Source organism: Pezoporus occidentalis, unplaced genomic scaffold (assembly GCF_034315485.1).
Source record: "Pezoporus occidentalis ecotype Australia unplaced genomic scaffold, CSIRO_AGI_Poc_V1 ctg25, whole genome shotgun sequence".
Taxonomy (NCBI): domain Eukaryota; kingdom Metazoa; phylum Chordata; class Aves; order Psittaciformes; family Psittacidae; genus Pezoporus; species Pezoporus occidentalis.
Window position 1 is genome coordinate 5,364,547 of NW_026914394.1, and position 24,246 is coordinate 5,388,792.

Below are 24,246 nucleotides of genomic sequence, written 5' to 3' on the forward strand. Positions count from 1 at the left end.
AGCTATTTTTAAAAGGTCTCTAATCTACAGCTGCATCCCAGTGACACATCAGAACATTCACCATTGATACCGGTCACAGGGACCTGCAGAGCTGCAGGTCACAGGACAGAGGGGAAAGGAGTGAACAGGGGGCTATTTTTAAAGATCCATGACCTGGGATGGTGGTGGGGAAAAGCTCCCTTGGTGTTTGTTTGGGGCCTAGGAAAGTAAATGACCTCGCTGTAATGTGGGGTTTTCTCAGAGGTGATGTTTTAGACACAGATGGGGTTGTCAAAGGAGCAGAGAAAGACTTTCCTTACATTTCAGTGGCACATCCACATCTATATCCTTGCAGGTTTGGCTGCCTGATCCTGCTTTGCTGGCACAGGAACCAAACAAGCCATGCACAGACCCCGGTGTCACCCCATTCTGCCCTGGGAGCAGCACTTGGTTTTCTCCTGCTCCCTGCTCAAAGGCTGTGACTTTTTCCCCCTCCTTTCTTTGCCAACTCCCGTGCAAACGCACCCCAGCCCAGGCTGTTCTCACCCTGCTCAGCTGCTGCTCCAGAACAGCGCAGCCCTGAGAAGCGCATTTTACGCACGTGCTGGTTCCTGCCCTGGCTTGCAGGGACAGCTACACTGGGACACAGTGATTTACCCCCACAGACCCTGAAACCTCTCCAGGTTTCCTTGCCATGACACTCGTATTGGCCTCCACAGCTTGAGAAGAGCACAGGAGGTGGGCTCTGCAGCAGCTCTCCGCGGTGCCATCCGCACAGCGCTCCCAAGGAAGCATCCTGGGAGCACCAATGCAGATCCTTCAGAGCTGCTGCTGAAACCATCTGCAGACACAAGCACAAGCTGCTCCTGCCCGTGAGGATCAGAAGTGTTGAAGATGTGTTGAAGGGAAGTGTTAACCCAAGGGCTAGAAAGGCTCTCCTCACCCAGCTCCTCAACGTGCCTTCATCTGGCTGCCTGCAAAGGCACCAACACGTCCATACAGGAGGAGCTCCTTGCTCTGGGCTGTCCAGACACAGCATCTGTGTTGGCAGAGCTGGCACACAACCCATTGAGTCAATGCTGCAAGACAGTGCTGTGCCCACGAGGAAAGGACTCACCCTCACATAAGAGGAGGCCCTTGAGGGTATCCCCGCAGCCAGCATCCAGCCTGCAGCACGGGCTGCCATAGCATTTCATCCCTGTTAAGTGTCATTATGCTGCTAGTGAGGGTTTGCAAGCAGGAGGACACCGAGGCGTCAAGGTGACACTGCAGTCCGTTCACGGGGTGCAGACGTACTCATCGGACCAGTCCAGGCAGTGCTGGATGCCGTCCCGACACAGCCTCCGGGGGATGCAGGAGCAGTACTCATAGAGCACAGGGCTGCAGCTCCACCAATCCCACCCGCACAGGGGGCAGGCAGCCGCTGGGAGGGATGGAAAACAGGGAACAGGAATGCTTCTGCTGCACTGACCCCTTCCTTCCCTCCTTACACCGGTAGCCACCCTTCCAGCCCCTGCCGCTACTGAAGAGCCACTGGTGATAACGCTGCTACTGTGAACCCAGCAAAGGGGACATTTGCTTGATGCTATTGTGGGAGACAACCACGGAGCGTGGCAATGCAACACAACCTTCGTGGCAGACGTGCCATCCTGGGAGGAACAGCTAGCTGTAATGGATTTCTGTTTAGCAAGCTGCTCTAGGGAAAGCTGCTGATGGGTCAAAACCAGGGGGGTGACTTAGGAACAAACCTGCTGCTCATCTGACCAAGAGAAGGACCTAGGTTGCTGGCTTTGGAGCTGCAGAGGCACGCTCAATCCCACCAGCTCACCCCATACCCATCTCCTGAGCAGTAACTAAAGGCCAGTTTGAACGGCCACTGCTGCCTACAGCTGCTCATCGTGATGAAACTGCTCCATGCTCAGCAAGCCACAGAGGAGGAGCGACTTTTGGGGCTGGGAACAAAGCACGGAGCCTTTCCCCTCTCGATTGCCACCAGGCTTTGACACAGAGCTCTTGGCAGCTGATGGGATGGAGCCCTCATGGTTCATACATCCTACCCCGGCTATTTAGTGCTTTAGCAATGGATGCCAGCCTCCAGGTGTTTCCAGCAGCACCAGTGAGCACCACACCAGTACAACCCATCTCAATCCATCAGCAGGAGAGACCTTTTCCCCAACAGAAGCCGGACGAGAGACTCACAGCTCCCAATCTCATCCGAGCAGTCTCCGCAGTCGTTCATCCCATTACACCTCTTGTCGGCATAGATCCAGTACTTGGGGTTACTGCAGGGGAAAACCAGGTATCCTGGCAGGCTGTGGGGCAAGTCACCTGCGAGGGACACACGGGACATGGATGCACTGGCTGACATGGGGATAGCAGGTACCAAAGGCTGCTGACATCGGAAGGGGTAGTCAGTCCTTCCCTCGTGTGATGTCCAGGTGTGAATGACCCCACAGATGGGAAAAGTGTGGTTGGGGAGGGAAAGGCACACTGCGGCTGAGCTGGAAGCAGAGTCTGGGTGCCCCAGGCTTCTGCTTTAGTGACTTTTACCAGGGTAACTGGACAAGAAAGGAACCCTGTAGGCAAACAGCTTAACCAAGGGGGGAGAACTGCACCGTGGGTTAGCGGCATTCAAAAGGGAAGATCAGAGGAGCTTGGAGTGCAATTCCCAGTAGGATTTGGGCAGTGCCACCTCTCAACATCCGCCCTACAAAGGATCTACCAGGTTTATCTGCTCACGTACGCAGCCAGAAGCATGGAGCAGGGTTAGGGGGACAGCGGCTGCTCTGCCTCGCAACAGGAACACCAGCACCGGGATACAGCCACAACAGAGCCACTCACCACAGAGCATCTCCTGCTCATCCTCCCCGTTCCGGCAGTTGCTGGCTCTGTCACAGACCTGGCTGGCAGGGATGCAGGCAGCTCTGTCATCACACAAGAAGCCTGTCCGGTTGTTGGAGGCTGTACAGAAGCGGGTCACTGAAGGGAAAGCAAGAAATACTTTATCTCCCATCGTTTCCATGGTGTGATCAAGGGAGGAAAAGGGGGATTTGTGAAATTCACTTGTTGTTCTGGAAGTGAACAGGAGCCAGGGTTAATCTGTGGTTGGTTCATGGCAGAGTCTGAAAACAGTACCAGTCATCTGAAGTGCCATCCAGAGCTACCACAGCCCTGTGGAGCAGGACAGCACAGGGCTGGTGCTGATTCAGGCTGCGCAATGCCGGCACAGCCCCACACCACCCTGCTGGTCCTTGTCCTTCCTCTAGGTCTGCACCGGAAAGCATCACCTCACAGTGACGGACACGAAGGCTCTTTCCATGCAACATCATTTTCTGCCTCTTCTAACAAAGAAATAGCAGCTCTTGTGATACCAACCTGGTGCCCGTGGCCGGAGCCCCAGTGCCACCGCCAAGGCCACGGTGGCAGCGAGGATGAGCAGTGCCACAGCAGAGATGCAGACACACTTCTGCGTGCAGCCTGCGCGGGCACTGCATGGCCGGCAGCAGCCTGTTGGGAGGCAAGAGCAAGAGGTGAGGGGCTGGGGTTGGGTCCAATAGGGTCATCGGGAATAGCACAAAGCCATGAGGGTGGTGTGTTGGGGTTCTGGCAGGGGCTGCTGGGGTTTAGGGCTTGATAGCCGAGTTTTGATAGCCAGACTCCGACATTAAACACCTCCTCATAAGGAATCTTGATGCTTGCAGTGTGGAAGAGCCTGTGCCGCTGTTACGGAGCACTGGAACCAGACAGCACAAACGCTGCTGTTGGAGCTCACCCAATGCACTTGGATGCAGAAGAGGTGAGAAGACCAAGCCCCTCTGACCCAATGGGTCAGCAATGCCCTGTTCAGCAGCCAAAACACAGGGCAGGTCAGTGTAAGGCTGGGACAGGGCCCTCCCAGAGCCCACAGCAAAACTCCAAGAGGTAAAATTCCATTTTACAGCTTTTGGGGCTTTCTGCCCCAACCTTGGCTTCAACACCCCCACAGAGCAAGGCTGAAATATCAGCTCACACTGGTCACAACAGGCCTAAAAGCAGCCCATCCCCTCCCAGAGGGGTACAAAAGGCAGCAGCAACCTTCCAGGAGCTCCAGCTTTCATAAAGTCATGTACATAAATCAAACCAAACCCGGAAGCTAAAGGCCAAACCCAGAGTCAAAGGCGAGTGAAGTGTGCACAGAAAGGGGACAAAAATCAGTCTCGATAGGCCATAAATGCTGGTTGTATTTTACATTACATAGGTAGTTTCAATGGATTTATAATTTAATAATAGCAATGCTGAGCTCTGCATTTTATTCATTACCTTTTTCTTCAGAGAAGGATTTTGTTGAACCCCAAGTAGCTACATCACCATTTCCCTAGAAGGAAAGGGACAACAGACTGTTACCATGCAAGGAATGCCTTTCTAGTTCTCATACCATCTTACCCAGGAATATATAATGCACTCCTTTTACACGCAAGCAAAAATTGCCTTGGTGGAAACTCAGAAATGGCCCTGATTTAGTTCAGAAATCCATGAATCAGATCACCTTTAAATCTCAGTTTCCCATTTAGAAAACAAACACTAAAGCCCAGTCCAGCACCTTGCATCAATACTTCCCTTCTGTATCAGATTTAAGTAGAAACAGCTCCCAGCAACCAGCAGTAAAGAGGTCAGACAAACAGCACTACCAAGAGCACAAGTACTTTAGGAGCCAGCTGCACCCAAGAGCTTTTCCAAAGGGAAGGACTGTACCTGAGGGTGAGTTTTGTTCATGCTTCCCAGACCTACAGCCCTCGCCCGAGCCTGAAGGATCACAGGGAGTTTTCTGTACCTCAACGTGAGCGGTGTTACCAGGATACAGACCCAACAGAGGTAGGAAAGCAAAGGGCGTGCAGGAGGGGATGGGGAAGGCTGCGCCAAGCCCGTGCTCCAGCTCTGGCTGGAAGTGGTGGTTTTGGTTTGCATCTCATTCCTGCTGTGGATCCATTTTGGTTTCACAAGGGGGCATTAGGCAAAACATAAAGGACACAGATTTTGGATGCTGAGAATAACACTGCTGCTCCTCACACCAGTGTGGAAGATGAGGGCTCCCTCTTTGCTCATGACACAGGTGCTTGTCAGAGTAAATCCCCCTTTCACAACGAAAACCTGGGAGAAGAGCATCTGAACATAGATTCATAGAATGGTTAGGGGTGGAAAGAACCTCAAGCTCATCCAGTTCCAACCCCCATCTGCAGCAAGTCTCCTTCCTCCCCGCCTCTTTCCCAAGACAATGCTGACCTCCAAGCAGCATCAGCCCAGACTCACACAAGATGACGAGCCCTCTGCAGAGCTGTGCGGGATTCAACCATCTGGAACAGCTTCCCTGCCTGGGCAATGAGCACAGGCATTAATAAACCCTCCAGGAATCCTCTCTTTTACTTGCATACGTGAAGGCCTGCAGTAATTCTTTAGCAGCTCAGCCCATAGCTAACATGAACATAAAAACAGGCTGCAGCCTTCTAAACTGGCTGCAGGGCTCAGCACAGCACACACACTGCAGTTCTGCAGCTTCGAGGGTAAAATGATGTGAGCAGGCAGCTCTGTCAAGGGGGTAGGAGGGAGAAAAAGCACACTGGCATCAAGGCTTTGAGGAGCCCGTGTTGCTCTTGCTTGCAGGAGGGTCCACAGGTCTCAGGTGCCTCCAAACTGTTGCCACCTAAAAGATCACGATTACTCCTCAAGCGCTAGCAAAACTAGCTTACCAGGGCTTCATAGGGGAGCTGGCAGCTATACTGCACGTAAGCTGGCCTTGAGACAGCTGCCCTGAATGGATTCAAAGGACCAGAGTATGCCTGACGTGGAGGAACAGTCACAGCTACTTCCCTCTCCATCCCCACACAAACTCATCCTCAGTTTCATTGAGTTAATACATGCTCCCTGACAAGGGCACCTGCCAACCCTGCACTCCCCTGGTCAGACCAAAGAGTCTTTCAGGAGCTCCTCCTTCAGCATGGCAACACTGATTTCAACAAAGCAGAAGCTTCTCACACAAATACATCACTAAAACTCTCCCATTTCAAGGGGAATTTTGGGGTGAAAACACCAAACACCAAGTAGCAAACAGTCTCCAAGTATGGACACTTGCTACAACACAGAAGAAGAGACAGATGAAGGGTTGAAACCTGTGCACCTTAAATTCTAGATCTCTTTAAAGAGAAAGGTTTGGGTTCTAATCTTGATACAGAAGGACTATTTTGAGCCTTCATACAGTTTATTAAGTGATGGTGAGCCTGCTACAAGTCCCATTCAAAAACCAGGCCAGGCAAATGTCCGTGTCTGCCATCTATCACCCTCTATTTTTTACACCAAGACTATAAAGCTCAGCTGTAGCCAGCCAGGCAGTTGTGTTTTAGAGCAGTTACCCCACATCAAAGACAGCTTATAGTTCAGAACAACGAGGCCATGAGAATAAGGTAAGAAATGCAAACCCTTCTGAAATCAAAGTAAGGATAGAAATCTTTGCCAAAGACCTAAGAAGCTGAAGAGGAGACACAGAGCAAGCTATTCAGTATGACAGGAGACTACTGCTAATTCTAGCACCTAAAGAAAACCCCAGTCCTCCCCAGCGTACCATGGCTGCTTCTGCCTGCAATGCATAGCACACACTTGAGAGGGCTGCCCATTTCAAATCTGATACAAGTTCAATTGCACACATGCCTAAAGAGAATATGAAACGCTTCCCCCCTGCAACCTCAGTAATTTAAAGCCCTTCATTTAAACAGTGGTCTTGAGCAGAGATCAAACCCCAACTGCAGCACCTGCAAATGAAGATGTCAGGAAGTGATTTAACAACAAACGAGTGGGACAGGCCGGTTTGCAAAGCCAAATGCCAAGGCAGCTGAAATAGCCCATTTAGGTTAGAAATCTCGGGAAGCAGCTCCACCACCGCAGCCTCGCTGGTATCTGATTTCACTGAGGGAAGATGACGAGAGCTTACACGTACACCACCAAACGAATTCTTCAGGCTCTGGCTGGCTCTCAAAGCAGAAGTGCCAAGTGACAGATTGCCACAGGCACAGCTCCCTGTGACCTAACAGCGTCACAGAATCACTGGCTTCACCGCGCAGATCACTTGGCTGAAATGTCACGAAACAGAGAACAAAAGGCAAAACACGTAAAACTCGAGCGTTCTCCCCTGGTGGCAGGCAGATACAACGCCAAATGGAAGCAGAAGTTGTTGAAGTCAAAGCTAGGAGCGTAAGCAACGAAGTCAAACCTTTTGGAAGAGAAAGCTTTGTGAAATCAAGTCATCAACACAAGGGAGGTTGTAACTGCACACATTTGAAACAGGCAAATAGCCATGTTTTCATGAAGCTGTAATACTCCCTCTGCAACTACGTGTAATAGTAAAGGAAAACATTTATACAGGCTTGAAAACACGTCTACGATAGCTCCTCACTTAGAAAAACTGGGATTGACAAAGTCTCTTCTGGAAAGGCAATCCCAAACAACACAGTGCTAAGGAGACAGGCAACAACTGCTGAAATAAAGCCCATATTTACACAGTAATCGCTGAACATCCGTGGCACACATCACATCCGACACTGCTCGAAGCAGAACACTGGCATGCCGCACCAAACCAGGGCTCTGTACTGAGCTTTCACTACCTGAGCAGAAATAGATGTCTTGGCTGAATCACTGCTGCAGAGAGAGGGATTTCCCACCCCTGCTATCATGCAAGGGAGCAGCGTTCCAAACCCACCACACCAGCAGTCACGCTCGAGGCCTTTGCAGTAATGCCATGGTACACGCAAAGGTACCTGTCAGTGGCTGCTGGCACCCACATTTCTGAGCCACCACATTGTCCCACTGAAGAATTCAGCACGATGAGATACCACTCATGTAAGACTTGAAATTGCAACGTCTGCACGTCGATAGAAGCCTCCTTAAAACAAGCATCACTCAGTGTGAACTCAGTAACATAAAAACCAGGGAGTGCTTCTGAGGGTGTCCAGCAGCACTGTGCAGGCCACTAATGCACATTCCTGCTTAATGGCCCTGCAAAGCTCCATCCTCTGTAGTTACACAACCACCAGCCCAATAAGGAATGACTACTGAACCAGTTTCAACAGTGAGGGAACGCACCACTGCATCCTCCAGAATCACATAATCATAGAATGGTTTGGGTTGGAAAGGACCTTAGGACCACCAAGCTCTAACCCACTGCCATGGGCAGGGACACCTCACACTAGAGCATGTCACCCAAGGCTCTGTCCAACCTGGCCTTGAACACTGACAGGGATGGAGCATTCACTATGGGCAACCTGTTTAAGTCCCTCACAGTAAAGAACTTCCTCCTTATATCTAACCTGAACTGCCCCTGTTCAAGGTTGAACCCATTTCCCCTTCAGTTCTCACTAGAATTCAAAACATGAGGATGTACTGCTTGAAGGTTTTTAAACCTTCAAGGGAATTCTGTATAATCAGCAAAATATCAGGAGTTAGAAACCATGCATTCTAGCCAGCTTTCACATACTTAAGAGACCCCAAAATAATTCACATGCACTCCCCAAATCGCTAGTACTTTAGAAACCAGCACACAGTGATCTCCTCAAAGCAAAGAGCCACAAAGAACACGTCAGAAATACAAGGGATGTTGTTACTAGTTGTGTTGGTGAATCATAGAGCAGAATCAGGTCACACCGCCATGAGAGGAACGCTACAGACAGGCTTTCACACCGAGTATGTGCAGTCAATAATTCACCATAGCAAAAAGCTATATAGTCAACATCTTCTATACAGTCAATTTTATTTGTCTGTTCTCATTTCTCAGGAATCACCTTGCTTCTGGAAATGAAGTTACAAGACCGGAGCAGTTAACCAAGAACAGAAGGAAGGATTTCTTCAGAAAACACAGGTGCTAACTTTACAAGCAGTTTAAGACTTAAAGGCTAAAGTTTGACGAAGGAATTGACCATGGTATGTTCTCTGGGTGTGAAGGGATACGTCCATAGGTTTTAACAGAGTTCCATCTTCCACAAACCGAGTTCTAGCCTACAGCACCTCACAAACGTTTCCATCTTGGATATTGCCGCGCTGTAGGGAAACGAATATATATATATTTGTATTTTTGGAGCCAGGGTTGTCTGTGCATGAACATGAACAAAAATTCAGCAGATAGTTTTATAGTATTTTCTTTTAACTACAACAGAAAGTGCAACACTAAAAAGGCATCTCCTGCCTATTTAAAATGTCTTATACCTTTACAAAGCTAACTCTGAATGTACACGTTACATCCTAGAACACACAGACAGGTTGGAAAGTGTCATGGCAGAAGTATGGAAAGCACGCTTACAGGTTCTGTAAGCACAAAGACACGCAGCAAACACCAGTGAAAAGTGACTAGGTCTGGAAACAAACAAATTCAAGATGTCTGAATCTTGACTACTAGCTGAAAACAAAATCCCATGACGTGTGTTGATTCTGTAACTTTATTTGCATTTAAAGACTGGCTGCTAAGCTTCTTATCTGAAGAACCACCACAATCAATCAGGAGTTGCTAGCTCTGTTAGAATTAGTCTATTAGATCCAGTGGAGGCTTATTTAAATTGCTGATTGAGCCAGGTTGACTTTTGTAGGAAGAGGTCCTGCTTCTTCATGTTCCTCAGTCTTGCATCTAACGACAATGAGCGCAGAGGATGGGTATCTGTTCAGTTTTTGTTCATTCATGTATTCCAGATCTCCATAGATGCTCAGCTTCTGGAAGAGTGAAACAATTCAGTTTCAGACAAAGACTCTCCACACTGGGAATAAAATGCATTTCATTATACAACTTTATTCCCGGTGCTGATGGCTGCAGCCCTTCACTACAAGTGAACCCAGGCTTTCTCGACCATCTGAAATTCATGGCTAGCACAAGATTTGCAGCCAAAAGAAAGTATTAAATCTGTGAGAACAGCAGATACAGTGCCTGTGTAACACCAATAACATGCTGTCACTTCTGTTCTCAATACTGATCCTCCTGGATTAAACCCATGCTGCCTTCCACCTACACCACCCGACCCTCAGTATAGCTTCATTCCCAGAGAAATCAAAAGCAGCCTCCATTTGTTAAGAGTAACCTGAAGGTTGTTCAGAGGAGAATGCTACAAACCAAAAGACATCTGTGCTGTCTGAGTAAGGTCCAAAGCCGCCATCAGCCTCAGGAAGGAGGAAGACTTGCTCAGCTATAAAATCATCATTTAAATAACACACAAAGAAACACTCAACCTCTTTCCAGTTGAACCTCCCCAAATATTTCTTAAGTCTCTAGCCAGGAACATAAAAGTAATATCATTAATACAATAAAAACTATTATAAGTTATAAAATAGCAGTACCTCAGATGGAACATACTGCTCCACAGCTGTAGCTACAGTTGCACAACAAATCCAGAGCAGCACTAACACTGACAGGACGAGCGTAGTGGTTAAAATCCAACTGGAATTTCTGAAATGGAAAGAATGTTACTAGATTTCATATACTGAATGCAAGACAATGGAGCCTCTCAAAAGTTTGGCTCAATTTTGACTGTGTTTCCTGCTGATTCATTAGCCTCTAGCTCTTCCAGCTACACAGCCACTTCAGGCCCCTGGGTATTCTAATGCCTATTTAGTAGCTGACTTGAAAGACTTGCTGGATTCTTTTTATTGGGCCCATTTAGTTCTAAACCCAGATTTTTCTGTGACATATTTGGCATGCAATTCACTGAGCCTTCATGTGTGAACTCTGAAAAAGAAAGTAATCAGAGTAAAGGAAAGAAGAATCAACATACTGATCTTCAGTAAAGCTTTAATAAAGACACACTGGGTATTTTCAGCCTGCAAACGAGACCTAACAGTGGCTTTCCTATCAGACAAACCCAAAGCAAAATACAAGTGTTTTGCCCTGAAACATATCCAGAGCTAAAGAACAGGCAAAACCCAGTTTTGATTAAACAGCTCACAGAACACACCCCAAAACCAGCATAGGAAATATAATGTTCACTTGAAAAGGAAAGGAGAATCAAAGTTGGCATAATAGCTTGCAAACATCATCGGACCAGCACGGAAATGTAGCAGCAACAGACACGTAATTTTAACTGCTCTGCATTCTGAACCTAACAGACTTGCAGGACTTTGAGATCTTGCAACAGTGCCCCCATACAGGCAGAGGAAAGGCCACTATCCTCCTTACTAGGTACAGACATTCTAGAATATACATACATAGAGAGACACTTGAAAAAGCTGTCGTTTGCTCGCTCTTCAAAAAGCCCTCTGTACGTCTGTGAGCTTCCTGGACGTAGGTCTGCTGAAACACAGCAGCAGAAACAGCAGTCAGGAAAGCAATAAGAGAGGAGATCGAAACACCACACAGTTTGTCTGTACAGAGAGCATAAAGGGAAGCTTTAAAAATGGCCCTAGCTTGCATGTTTCTATTTCCAGCAGAGCCTGTTTTCCACCACAGGCTTTGCTAAGTGTACACAGTACAGTCTGCATGGCAAAGAATTCTTCTATTTCAGCTTTCTAAAAAGTTAGCTTTCATGTGCCACCTGCAACTACTTTCCTGTTATTCTGCATGCAGGGAGCATCTGCATTTGCTCTTCCAAAGCACAAAGAACAACTTACGAGCTGTTTTACTCAGCGGCAAGGATCCTCTTGTATCTCCAGTTTCCTGGTCAAGCTGTGGAACATACTGTACTTCTGGCTTTGACTAAAACAAAACCAGAAGTTAGGAGAAGATCCTGCTAGCAAGCTCCCACTGAGCTTGGTAATCTACAGAACTAATACTGAAGTTAATCTTGAGACATGCACCGTTCACCTAAGTTTGATCCCCTTCCCCCAGCTCTAAAGGCAGTGAAATACTAGCAAAAACTAAACACTTCTGATAGTGCTCTGTAATCTTTTGTGTGCCTGGCAGGAGCAGAGTGAAACATTTAGCAGCCAGGACACCTTAATCTCAATGAAAAAGGCAAGCACCTGGAATATGACAATTTTGCCATCATCTGCTTGAAGGTAGAAAGTCCATGAAGATGTTATGAAGCTCTGAGCTGAATCCATCATGTCACTCCAGAATGATCTCACCAGTGTCAGTGGAAAGAGGAGATGAATTCTTGGCATCAGGGACATTAACTGCAAGCACAACATTCACTGGTTTTCCATTTGGTTTCATATGAAAAGGACAGAAATGCTGCTCTTGCTCACCCGTTACCCCATAATCTAGACTGCAGTCCTTAGGAACATTTATTTTCCATTTGAAGAAATTTCGAAGAGAGAAGACACACACACTGAACAGAAAACAAGTAGGTGGTATTTGAAAAACATGTCATCTACTTACTTGCTCTTGCCTTAATTCAGCAAATGGCAATTGGTTCTGGCATCCAAGATGGCAAGCATATTGTTCATCAGATTGGGAGTATGCTTCAGTACAGGCTGCAAGGAAGAATTTCCCCAAATGAGAAGATAAATTCGGCATTTTAGTTAAGAAAACATTTTCAGTATAAGTTGGATCAGAAACAAAGCAGCAGTTGAAAGACTGACAACCCCATTTGAAGGGAAAGATGTGGCAATCACTCCAAGGGTAGCATTTGGTCTGAGGTCTAATGGAGATTAAGTAATCAGAGCTTTGACAGATGATGTGGTTGAAATCTGAATGCAGTCACAGCAACTGATCAGAAACATTATCCTGGCCAAACTCAGGGATGCAGGTTTGCACTGATCCTCTCACTGTCCCTGTTTTTTTCATCTACATAGCACGTAAAACATGATTTTTTACCTCACAGAACAGAGATGGAATCCTAAAAAGAACACAGGGACCATCAGTCCTTTAAATCCCTTTGAAGTAAGAGCAGTAGTCATAGTACGACAGGAAAATCAGAGGAGCATTTTCCTGCTACTGTGAAGAGTACAGAAACTGCACTGGAAGTACTATGGAGTCATTTTTTAATGAAGTCAACTCTTTGTTTTACAGACAGCTTCTATTAGTTGTGCACTAGAGATCATAAAAGACCACAGAGAAATCAGGCAGACAACACATGGGCACAGCTCTTCCCTAAAATGAAAGCTTAAGAGGACAATGTTGCAGTTCTACCTGAACTAAAGAATTAAACCAAACAGCAATACAGAGGACAGCAGCACTCCCCATTTTCTGCAGGAACAAACAGACCATTACAAGGACTAAAAAGCTGGCAGGAAGCATGGCATCAGCCACTAAACATCTGAGTGTTCAGCTCCTAGCACCTGAACAGTGATTCCATGGTAAAAGTGCTACCAAACTAGTGTTTGTAGGCATACAGAAGCATCGGAAGACAGAATTGAGCAGATCAGCCAAGATGTATCTTGCCAAGCACAGAATAGGGCACCAACCAACAGATTACAGAACATAAGCCAGCAAAAGACAACAGCTTCAGGAAGGAAAGTTAAACCAGGAAGTAAGCAACTGTTCAATTACCTCTACATGTGGTCTACTGCTACACCACCCTTTTTTATGGCACTCTTTCATGTGTGGTTTGACAACCAGACTGACATGATATATCATAGCTATACACGGTGTATGACAGACTAGAGCATTAGCCCATTTCTAGAGTATTTAATCCAGTTTTGCAGCACGTCAGCATCTCTGTATGTCAGGCTTTCTACTTCCCTACCCTCTATCAGCTCTTATGAGCCAGCCACTACCCCGATTGTTTTTGTGAGCTACTGACAAGACTCCTTTTGAGTCCTGGTTTAGTTCTTAATTGTATTGGAAACTCTGACAGAGAAACGTTCCTACCTTTCCTGCTTTGGGTGGTTATGTCCCACTTCATCTCTGAATAAAACTGTGAATCAGCTACCTGGATGAAAGTTTTACACAATTCCAACCCTGATATTAACAGACTATAGGAAACATTTGATTTTCACTATGAAATTTCTGCTCTAACACAGCTAATCCGAGAGAATTAGTCACTAGTATCTAATGACGTATTTCATACAAAACACATACCTTGCTCCCAAGAGTTTAGCTGTAGGTAAGGCTCAGGATGTAGCCTAGACCACAAGTTACAACGCAGACAGCACATCAAGATCTGTGTTCTGAACAATTCACTTGTATAGAAGTCTGCTAGGCATGGTAAATGGGACTGAGTGCAACTTGGAATTATTAAAGTGTTCATTTGACTGGATTTTTCCCCCCAGCCATTTTGTATGACAAACTGTTTCTAGTAAAATGAAGCATTGCTAAAAGAGACTGATGATACTTAAGATCTTGTCAGGAAAACAGCAACACTAAGGCTCAGGTAAGAAGAAACTTGCAGAGAACAGAAAACTTTTCCTAAGAGTTGCTTGTTTTCTTCACATCCCATACATAAAGTTTCAGAAGTTGTTAAACAGAACCAGAAAGCAACTGAAGGAGTCCCACCAATATAACAACACCTTTTCCTGCTCCTCCCTCTGTTATGTGTGCACATTATGGGATGCTGAAGGAGGGCTGAAGTCTTACCTGAGTCACATTCCAGTTTGGTTCGATTTAAATCAATGCCATCATCCACAAATTGACAAATGGAAAACAGCCTGCAGCCTCGCTGGCACGCGTACAGCTCCTCTTCCTGGGGAGGCACAAGAACAGGTTTGTATCCCTCCATTCAAGAATAAATTGTCAGAAAGCAAAGCATTTTTTTGGTTAAGTGCTATAAAAAGCCACCCACCCGAACACCATCCTCCTTCCTTCCACTAGACCTAGAAGCCAGCTAAACACAAGACTCTGGATGATCTGAAATAAAACCCCAGCTACAGCTCTTGAACACTAACACACACATTGATCTGTTTCAGAGCTCTTCATTCTGTGGTGGGGCAAACCTGGAACAGCAAATTCTGTTTTGTAATTCCAGCCCTACAACTCACAAGCAAAGCTGCACTTTGTTTTTAAAGGGTTTAAATATCAGAGCTACTGCTGTAAAAGATTTACTGATGTTTAACCCTACAAAAGTTAGATAACTTCCATGTCAGAACTTAAACACTAGAACCTAAAGGGAGAGGGAAAAAAAAAAAAAAAGGCTAATTTTGGCAGTGCATGACAAAGCATCTACCAATCTCTAATCAGGACTGCAACAGAACTGCCAAAATAAGAGATCATTCTGATGTACTATCCCAGTTCCCTGGGTCACTGCTTACTTGCCAAACCAGTTCCACAAACACACACTGGAACTTGATGATCTTAAGGTCCTTTCCAACCCTAACTATTCTACGATTCTATACTGAACTGAAGGGGAAAAGTTGTTCCTCACTGCACCTATTAAAATTATGCCAATCTAGAAAGCCTACACCCACTATTTCTTCTGTCCACAATACCAAAGGGAGGAATATTCACTTTCCACATAAAGTGCTCTCCACGTTGCAGAACTAAACACAGCCTCTCCAACGTGACTGCTCCTAGTTATGATCACATCCTGTCATGTATCAGGCCCACCAAAACCACTAACAACCTCTCAAATGACTGCAGCCATTTGCTGTACAGGTGGAAAATGGGCTCTGAATTAAGTTAACAAAACCCAAATATACCACACCTCACTGTATAACCTGTTGTAAAGGAACTGGCCATTGTTTGTCTCCCAGAGCACAAGTTCAGGAGCTCTGAAGCACAAAGGTAGAAAACTTAACTCTTAACACCACTGACAAGGTGGCTGAGGTAGTTATGCTGTTGCAGAAAATGTGGTTGGTTTCCAACCCTAACCATTCTATGATATCCAGGCAGAATGTGCTTTAGCAGACAGATTTCTACAGCAGCATTCCACAGAAGTCTCAATGAAGCATGTCTTATTTTCCAATGACAACTAAACCAATTTCCTTCAATTCAGCTGGGAGCTTTGTGACAAACAGAAGAAAACACTCCATGTAAAGGAAGAGCTGAGTGTCTTATTCAACAGCTCCAGCAAAACACAGCAAAGAACTGAAATGTACTATGAAAACAAAAAATCACAGAAATATCCGCCTGCCTCAGACAAGTCCTGAAACAGAAACAAGAGCATTGCACCAAACCAGTGTGGAAATATATTATGGTAATACTTGGTCCCAGTTCCTCAGGTTTAGGTTTTTTTCTCCTTAATATCATCACATGTAGGCACCGTATGTACATATACCATAAGTACAGGTATAAGTTTACTTGTGTTCCACACAACTCCCTGTTACCCCTCTCTGTGGGGATACCAATACCAGGTACAGTCACAAAACCCAATTTAAGTTCCACATGGAAGCAAAGTCCTATTGCCTGACATCGTGACCAATCTGCCTGTTGGCCTTGTGTGAAAACTTAAAGGTGGGGTGAGGGTGAGAGCTCCCATCGTTTAGAGCTGAACCTGCTCCATAGCTGCAGCTGATAATGAAGTACATTGCCAAGAAGGAACAAGGAAAGATGACATTTTCAGGCCTAGATTTCCCACACTCAAGCCAGCACTTCAAAGCCGTATAACACCTGAACCAACAGCAAACTCTGGTGTATGAAATTACATTCCCATTAGACGCTATTTCAGTATTTTATCATGAAATGGAAGAAAATCCATGCAAGCAAATCAGAACACAGGTTGCAGGTTCTGACAAGCTACTTGTTTATCATCATTTACGCTTCGCTCTTCAAGTGTCACACAGGTCCCCTGATTCAGGATCTCTGGCCTGTCATGAGGACAACAGAATGTGGGGCCAGCCTAAGTTAAATTACAGCTGCCTCTTTAAGAACAGGAGTTGAAAAAGCAGCAAAACCCACAAAACTGCCCAGCAGTAACAAAACCGTGCATTTAAAGCTGAAATTCTTTTACAAGTTGCAGCCTAACCATCTATTTTCAAAATGAAGCATCTATCTTTAGAGAAGCCACTGCATTCCCTACTTTGCTGGGACAAGAATCAACATAGATGAGGACACACCATGGAAGAATAGCAGCAGGTTACTAACTGCACCTGAGCACTACAAGCATGAGCTTCTTCCATGGAACGCTAGAATGATCTGGGTTGGAAGCGACCTTAAAGCTCACCCAGTTCCAACCGCTGCCACGGGCAGGGACACCTTCCACTAGAGCAGGGTGCTCCAAGCCCCTGTGTCCAACCTGGCCTTGAGCTCTGCCAGGGATGGGGCAGCCACAGCTTCTCTGGGCACCTTGTGCTTATTTAAAGACACCTCAACACCGCTCGAGAAAGGCACAGGCCTCCGAGAGGACTCCTGCGGAGGAACCCCAGGTGTGTCCCGTCACCGTGGAGCACAACAGGGCAAAGACACGAGATGGAGCTGCAGGGGGGCGGTGGCAAAAACCAAGCCGAGGACCCGCTGCGCTAGGGAGTGAGGAGGGAAGCGGTGCGGGGCCTGGGAAGGGCTGCCCCCCCTCCCGCCGAGCGCCGTGAGGCAGGGCCCGCCCGTACCTTGGGGTAGGTGTGCAGGGAGTAGGTCAGCTGGCAGGCGCGGTGACACGACGCCGTGTTGCCCAGCACGGAGTCAAAAGCCTCGGACGAGGCAGCAGGCAGCGGCCCGGCCTCCCGAGCGCTGCCGCCGGCACCCACCAGGAGCACCAGGGCGAGAGGCAGGCAGAGGAGGCCGCCCCGCCGCGCCGCCATCTTTCCTCCGCCCGCACTGGTGAGGCGGGGCGGGGCAGGGCGCTCTCGCGAGAGTAATCCCCGCTCCCCGCCGCGCGGGGCATGCTGGGAGTTGTAGTCCGCTCCGCGGGGCAGCCCCAGCTACCCTATAGGGTGTCACCGCCGGCGGGAACTACACGGCGGAACGGGCGGAGCGGCGGCTTCCGGGAGGAGCATGGACCGGTTCGTGGTGCGCAAGGCCCGCTGCCCGGAGAGCCCCCGCCGGGCCGGGCCGGCCCCCCGCGCGTACCGGCAGGCAACCCTCGAGTCCCTCAAGGCAGGTCACCGGTACCGGATGGGGGGCAGCGGGAGGGGCGCCCCGCCTCACGGGCCTGAGGGGAGGTGGTCACCCCGCGGCACCGGTGCCGCAACTGGGCCCGCTGAGGCTTTCCCCGGCCGTGCGCGGTGCCCGCAGGGGTGGTGGGAGCACCCCCGAGGAGCCTGAGGCGCCTCGGGCAAGGCAGGGGAGGGGTCTCTGCATGGCGGGAGGAACGTTTGGTTCAACACGGCTCCAGTGCACAGACATCTTTGTGGTGTTGAGAGCATCCTCGCAGGGAGCGGGGAAGTGAAGTTAGGAAAGGATCTGCTGCATCGGAAGGGGTTTCTTAACCCGGGATGGGTTATATATTGGCTCCTTAGCCATGGGTGCTGAGGCACCGGCACAGGGCGCCCAGAGAAGCCGTGGCTGCCCCATCCCTGGCAGTGTTCAAGGCCAGGTTGGATGGGGCTTGGAGCAAGCTGCTCCAGTGGAAGGGGTCCCTGCCTGCGGCAGGGGTTGGAACTGGATGCGCTTTAAGGTCCCTTCCAACCCAAACCAGTCTGGGATTGTATGATTCCTGCCTGATGGTCAGGGTGGGCACACAGGTCAAGTACAGCCAAGTGACACCGCCAGCTTCAATACTGCTGGCTGGCCCACAGCTCTCCCCTTTGAGGAGGGCCCTTCAGTTGATTGCATGGTGGAACTGCGCAAGACTTGCGTAAGAGCTGAGCCATCGCTTTGCAGAAACACAATGGGAAAGCACTTGTTGCACCAAAGAGCTTATTAATGTAAGGCACAAAGCAAAAGAATGGTGCAGAGAACACTCAGCTGATTCCAGTGCTGAATCTTTGTAAGATGACTCACATCTGAAATACAAGACCTTCACTGTCTCTGGCCACGGAATCACACAATGGTTTTCATTGGAAGGGACCTTAAAGATGTTGTGTCAAGGTCTGTGGCAGAAGCAGGGTGAAGAGCACTGCAAATGACCAGTGTACTTGGGTTTGTGTTCATGTTCCCTAATGCTTTGTTTCTCTCCCTGCTGGCATTATTTTAAATTCAAAGCCAGTCAGAGCAGAATTCAGATCCTGACAGGCTACTAAAGAGAATTATCTGCCTCCTTCTTAATCCTTTTTTCTATTAAGAGACACTTATACAATGGACTCCTTAAATTCAAAACACTTCTATCTGGCATTTGCTGTTATGTGCACTAAGTTTGGCAGACTAAGGTGAAGCATCTCACTTTGCTCCCTAGTTACTTCACTCTTCATTTGCAGTAGGCTGCTAATCTCAAGCAAGTACCCATCATTCCAGGCTATCATGTATTCTGTACTCTGGTTCATGTGCCATAATCAATACTTCATGTGTTGATAACAGCCTCATTAGCTGAGATGAAGCCAGTGCCCTTATTTGTAAGAAGATTTCCACTAATGGCTTTTCTCTTTTCCAGAGAGTTGTGGTCGTGGAAGACATAAAACGATGGAAATCTATGCTTGAGCTTCCTGGACAACCAAAAGAGAATCTGATTGAAGCTTTGGAGGAGCTGAAGAAGAAGATACCTTCCAAAGAAGTGCTACTTTCAACAAAAATAGGTACATTTTGCCTGATATAGACTGTGAATATTAGGCTGTCTTGTGTCTGCTTGGCTTGTCAGTACAGAAGAGACTAGCTTGCAGGCTTCTTCAGAGATGAGCATAGCTGCCAATAGAAAACTGTTGATATCCAGCCTGCAGTTCTCAGAGCTTGTACTGAAAAATGCAGCTATCCTCAAATTCCCCCCTGCTTATTACCAAATACTGCACCATCCCTCCTGTGGTCAGATGTTTGAAGAGCTCTTCTTGGGCATCTGCTTGTGTTACTCCTTTTCCTGCTACCTGAGTGCTCTCTTGCCATCCAGGATGAGGCTCATGTCCTTGACCTGCCTGAATCCTCTGAACATGGAAGAAATTCTCCTCAGGTTGGCCCAGAACTGCTTATTGCATCCACCCCGAGCAACCCCCAGCAGATGGGCAGCTCCATGCAAATGACACAGCCCGATGCCTGGCTCTTTTTCATGGGAGCTGGGGGAGGGATAATGTGAAACCACATGGTCCCTGCCTCCCCTGTCTTGTGGAGAGCATCCTGGCATGAGAGACAGTCGTGCTGGCCTTTGGTTGGCATTAGAGCACCTGGATCTCTATTCAGAGAGCCCCCCTTGCCTTAGATACGATCTGCCTCTTTCCCCATGCTTCTGAATTGTCATTTCATTTGCTGTACTCGGCTTATTCAGGCTTTTCCCGAGATTTTTCTCGGTGCTTGCCTGCATGCGGCAGGGCTGAAGAGCCACCGAAGCCTAACAGTGACATCTCCTGGCCAACAGCGCTAGTGGTCAGAGAGAAGTACCCCGCCGAAAGAAGGTCCCTTTTGTTTTCTAACAGGAAAGCCTCTTTTGCACTGCCAGGCGCTTTCGATTGGAAAGATTCTGCTTGGAGTCACCGTGGTGTTTGCGTATTAAAATTGTTTCCTTTAAGGGTGTTTCAGTTTAAAACCAGCATTCTTTGTAGGCCAGTCTTAACCACCTTTCACCAGATAATAGTATCTGTGTAGAAAATTAACATAGCCCTGTGTTACATAAGTGCTGCTCCACAGCTTGGTGACTTGCAAGGTAATTTTCACATGTATAGGTCAATTCCTTGCTGATTGCTTAAGCGAAAAATCACTGCAGAAGTCAAGGAGTGAGAACTTCAGGTTTAATTCCTAATAATTCTATACTTATATCTGTGAGAATGTGCTGGGTTGTTTTGCTGACACTGCTTGAATTCAAAACGTGTGTGGCTGCTTTAGCAGCGATACGATTTGACTGGTGTCCTTCCTACTTTGCCCACCTCCCCGACCTGAAGGAGCTGTTCCTGTTTCCCAGGTCACACAGTGAATAAGATGCGCAGGCATTCGGATCACGAGGTGGCCAGCCTTGCCAAAGAGATTTACACAGAGTGGAGAACTTTCATCAAAGACCATTCAAACAAGCCCTCAATAGAGGTCAGGAGCGATCCCAAGACTGAGGCTTTCAGAAAGAACGCACGGAAGCTGCTTTGTGAAGCCCTGGTTCTAGAGGTAACGTTCAGATCTGTTTGTCTTTAGCTCAGTGAGTTAGTTCTTGTAGGAACAAGTTAAACAAACCTTTTTCAGACATAGTTACTGTAAAGCTGGCCCTGCCTGCAGAGTGAGGACAAGACCAGATGATCTGTTCCTATTTCCAGTGTTTTGCTGCATGTCCCTATTTATAAGTAGCTTTATTTTCAAGTTAGATGATAGAATCATAGAACAGTTAGGGTTGGAAAGGACCTTAAGATCATCAAGTTCCGACCCCCCTGCCATGGGCAGGGACACCTCACACTAAACCATCTCACCCAAGGCCTCGTCCAGCCTGGTCTTGAACACTGCCAGGGATGGAGCATTCACAACCTCCCTGGGCAACCCATTCCAGTGCCTCACCACCCTAACAGGAAAGAATTTCCTCCTTATATCCAATCTAAACTTCCCCTATTTAAGTTTTAACCCTTTACCCCTTGTCCTGTCACTACAGTCCCTAATGAAGATCATTTTGGGTGGGTTGCTAACCAAGTACACATGCCAGTTCTAAGTGAGGTGTATTTGCTCTCATTTACACAACCATTCAGCAGAATAGTTGTGTACTGCTGCAGTTTGGCTGTACAAGAGAAGGAGGAAGTTAATAGAGCATAAAGTTTTTCCTACTACTTAACAGCTGTGAAACCAACGCTGGGATCTTTTGGATGTTTCATATTTAAGTAATTAAACATTTGTAAATTTAAATCTATTGCAAAAACAAAGAGGCAAGGTTGACAGTATATAAAGTGGAGATAAATACCAGATCCCACAGGTATCTTTAAGTAAATGAACAGGGCTTTGCTGTAAGGCTTAATGACTAGTTTGCTTGGTCTATGAAATGCCATAATAATTATCCTTTTTAATTTATTCATTAATTATATTTTAAATGGCAAGTCAAGTGATAAGCACTCAAAGAGTTTCAGAGCTGTGTGTTTGCTAGCTGTGAGAGCAATCTCTCCAACTTCCAGTCCATCAGGACTGAGGCAGCAAGAAAAGGTGGTTGGCTGTAGGAATGCCTCAGAAAGGTGGGAGCTCACCTTTGCCAGGCCACTGCAAGCTTAGTTCTTGGAAAGCACATCTATGCATTGTAATAAGACTGGTGGTAAAGTCTTGAACTATAGGAACGTAAAGGCTATGGTACCACCCTAAAATGAGTACTGTTGGACAAAGCAGAATTGCCTGTGATCAGGACTTACCTGAAAGCATGGAAAGGAAAAATGCTCTTCCAGCTTGAGGCTCCCACCAGAGATGCAAGGGGAGCTTGCAGCAGCAGATAGTATATATAGGAAGGGGAGCCATGCTGGTCCAGCAAATGAGGAGCAGGAACACCTGAGAGGGTAACAAAAAAGGAGAAGGGAAGGTGGGGCTGGGTGGATCCAAGGGTCTTCTAGTGCTGCCCAGCAGAGGGGCAGTTTAGTCATGAATAGCAAAGGACTTGAGGAATACTGCTTGGCATGCTGGAATCTCCTGCATGCAAAGCACGGGAGATTTCCCATCACAAAAGGCTGAAGTGAAATTAAAACTACTTCTTGATGGGTGGGGGATTTTTTTCTGAGCTGTGCTAAATTACAGGTTTTGGCACATGTTGAAGCAATAACTGCATAATTAACATTTAGCAAATCCCTTTCTGCATTGTTAATTACACCTCTTTCTACACGCAGAGAGCCCACATTTCCCTTTATAGCACCAGGCAGAGTTGCCAAGTGTTTGGCATGTCTTAGAGTTGCTGTTGGAATCAAGTTTAAAATAGTATCCAAGGTACCTTATATCAGCAAGATCAAAAGTGAGCTTTATGGAGACAGTGGAACCTAGCTTGTAATTGCAGTTGAGCTTGATACCCAAAGCTAGTTGTTTCCTGTTGTGATGGCAAAGTACTGCCACCCAGCTGGAGATACGGATATGTTCCCTGCCACTGACCACATTGCCTTGTTGCTTAATTGCTAGGGTGGAATTAAATTGCTCTTCCTGTTACACTTGTGATGGGAAGTAGATTTCCTTGAATCTAAGCTGATTAATGAAGGAACACTGAAAAGCACCAAACTCCCCATTTCAATCAGTTGGTCTCCCTGTTAAATGTAAAGATCTAATTTTGTACTTTGCTGTTTTCAGATTGATCACCCACTGGCTGAAAATATTGAGCGAGAAGCTTTTCACCTCTCTTCCCGTCTCATTAGCGCTCCGTATCGCAGGATGGTGCGAGCTCTTGTCTTCTCATTAAAGCACAAACCTGAAATCCAAGCAGAAGTCAAGGCTGGCACACTCACTGTCCCTGCGTTCGTGAAGAGCCATAAAAAGTGAGGTGTTGTGCTTGATCCTGAGTGAGAACTTCGTGTGCCTACATCTCTGTTGTGGAACTAGAAGCCCTTTCTGTCACGAGGGGAGTGCAGACAGTGTGACTCACAACCTGTTCATGTTCACATGAACAGGGCTGCTGAAGACAAGAACTACTAATGATGAAAGTGGTGCTGTAAGTCTGACTTGGGCTTGTTGCAAGGAAAGTTTGTTTTATTCTCCTGTGTATTTCCCTGCTACAAAACCATTCTTGCTGACTCAGCTGTTTCTCACTTCCACCCATTTGTCATACCTCAGTTTAGCTCCATCCCTCATGTGGATCTGCAGGTGTAATCAGCTGAATATAGCATAAAAGAGCAGCTCTGTGCTGTGCTGGTAGGAAATACTGGGAATTCAGGGTAATTGGTCCATGGGAAAGATTCCTAGTGGATAACTGCAAACTCCAGTTAACCCTAGATCAGCCACATCTGCTGTAGCTGGGCCCTGCCAGTGGCAAGAGCTAACTGTTTTGCCAAGCTGGGTGATTTCCCTTTGCTACATTCCAGAGTTGGATGCAAAATGGGTTTTGGTAACTTGCTATCCATTATTGCATAGGCTCAGTCATCCTGTGATTGTGGGCATTTTTAAATCCCTGGAATGAAATCAACATGCCCTGGAATATAGGTGCTAGCTAACGTGTCTGCTGTTTAACAAGCAGCTCACTCAGACTTCCATACCTCACTAATGATTTAAATGTGGTGCTTGTTCTTACTGTAATGTGAAAAAAGAAACTTGAAATGAATTTTCTAAATAAAATTAGGTTATAAAAAATATAGTCCTTTGAAAGGCTTTTTTCCCCTAAAAGCAGCATGATTCAGAATGATTGGGTGAACAAACGTAAGCAAAACTATTGTTTAAATTTCTTCTAGTTATTAAAAACTGGAAATCTTGCCTCTCAAACTTGCTCTGATTTCTTTAGTGCCACAAGTGATCTTGTTCTCCATAAGCTATTATTAAGGCTGTGACAGGCATGGTGTTTCTCTGCTGTTAGGTAATAAAGTGCT

The 24,246-nt window shown here is 47.0% G+C and overlaps 3 protein-coding genes across 5 annotated transcripts; 1 reads left to right on the forward strand and 2 right to left on the reverse strand.

Moving 5' to 3' along the window:
- Positions 1–1,235: 1,235 nt before the first annotated feature.
- On the reverse strand, positions 1,236–6,614 carry LDLRAD1 (low density lipoprotein receptor class A domain containing 1). Of its 2 annotated transcripts, XM_062623066.1 has the most exons (6): positions 4,711–6,614; positions 4,279–4,333; positions 3,355–3,486; positions 2,821–2,958; positions 2,179–2,307; positions 1,236–1,402 (listed from the first exon to the last, which is right to left on the reverse strand). In XM_062623066.1, exons 1-6 carry the CDS (start codon positions 4,921–4,923, stop codon positions 1,257–1,259), a joined length of 813 nt encoding a protein of 270 aa, XP_062479050.1. In that variant the 5' UTR covers positions 4,924–6,614; the 3' UTR covers positions 1,236–1,256. The 2 variants fall into 2 exon arrangements, with proteins under 2 accessions (XP_062479050.1, XP_062479051.1); XM_062623067.1 differs by lacking the exon at positions 3,355–3,486.
- Positions 6,615–8,732: 2,118 nt separating this feature from the next.
- TMEM59 (transmembrane protein 59) lies at positions 8,733–17,557 on the reverse strand. 2 transcript variants are annotated; one of them, XM_062623070.1, is made up of 8 exons: positions 17,335–17,557; positions 14,432–14,537; positions 12,293–12,387; positions 11,935–12,087; positions 11,584–11,668; positions 11,182–11,263; positions 10,318–10,426; positions 8,733–9,699 (listed from the first exon to the last, which is right to left on the reverse strand). In XM_062623070.1, the coding sequence occupies exons 1-8, from the start codon at positions 17,524–17,526 to the stop codon at positions 9,544–9,546; spliced, it is 978 nt and encodes a 325-aa protein (XP_062479054.1). In that variant the 5' UTR covers positions 17,527–17,557; the 3' UTR covers positions 8,733–9,543. The 2 variants fall into 2 exon arrangements, with proteins under 2 accessions (XP_062479054.1, XP_062479053.1); XM_062623069.1 differs by having other exon boundaries at positions 11,182–11,266.
- A 54-nt stretch (positions 17,558–17,611) lies between these two features.
- On the forward strand, positions 17,612–24,015 carry TCEANC2 (transcription elongation factor A N-terminal and central domain containing 2). The gene is made up of 4 exons (XM_062623071.1): positions 17,612–17,825; positions 19,258–19,395; positions 20,703–20,896; positions 23,021–24,015. The coding sequence occupies exons 1-4, from the start codon at positions 17,720–17,722 to the stop codon at positions 23,207–23,209; spliced, it is 627 nt and encodes a 208-aa protein (XP_062479055.1). The 5' UTR covers positions 17,612–17,719; the 3' UTR covers positions 23,210–24,015.
- The last annotated feature ends 231 nt before the right edge of the window (positions 24,016–24,246 follow it).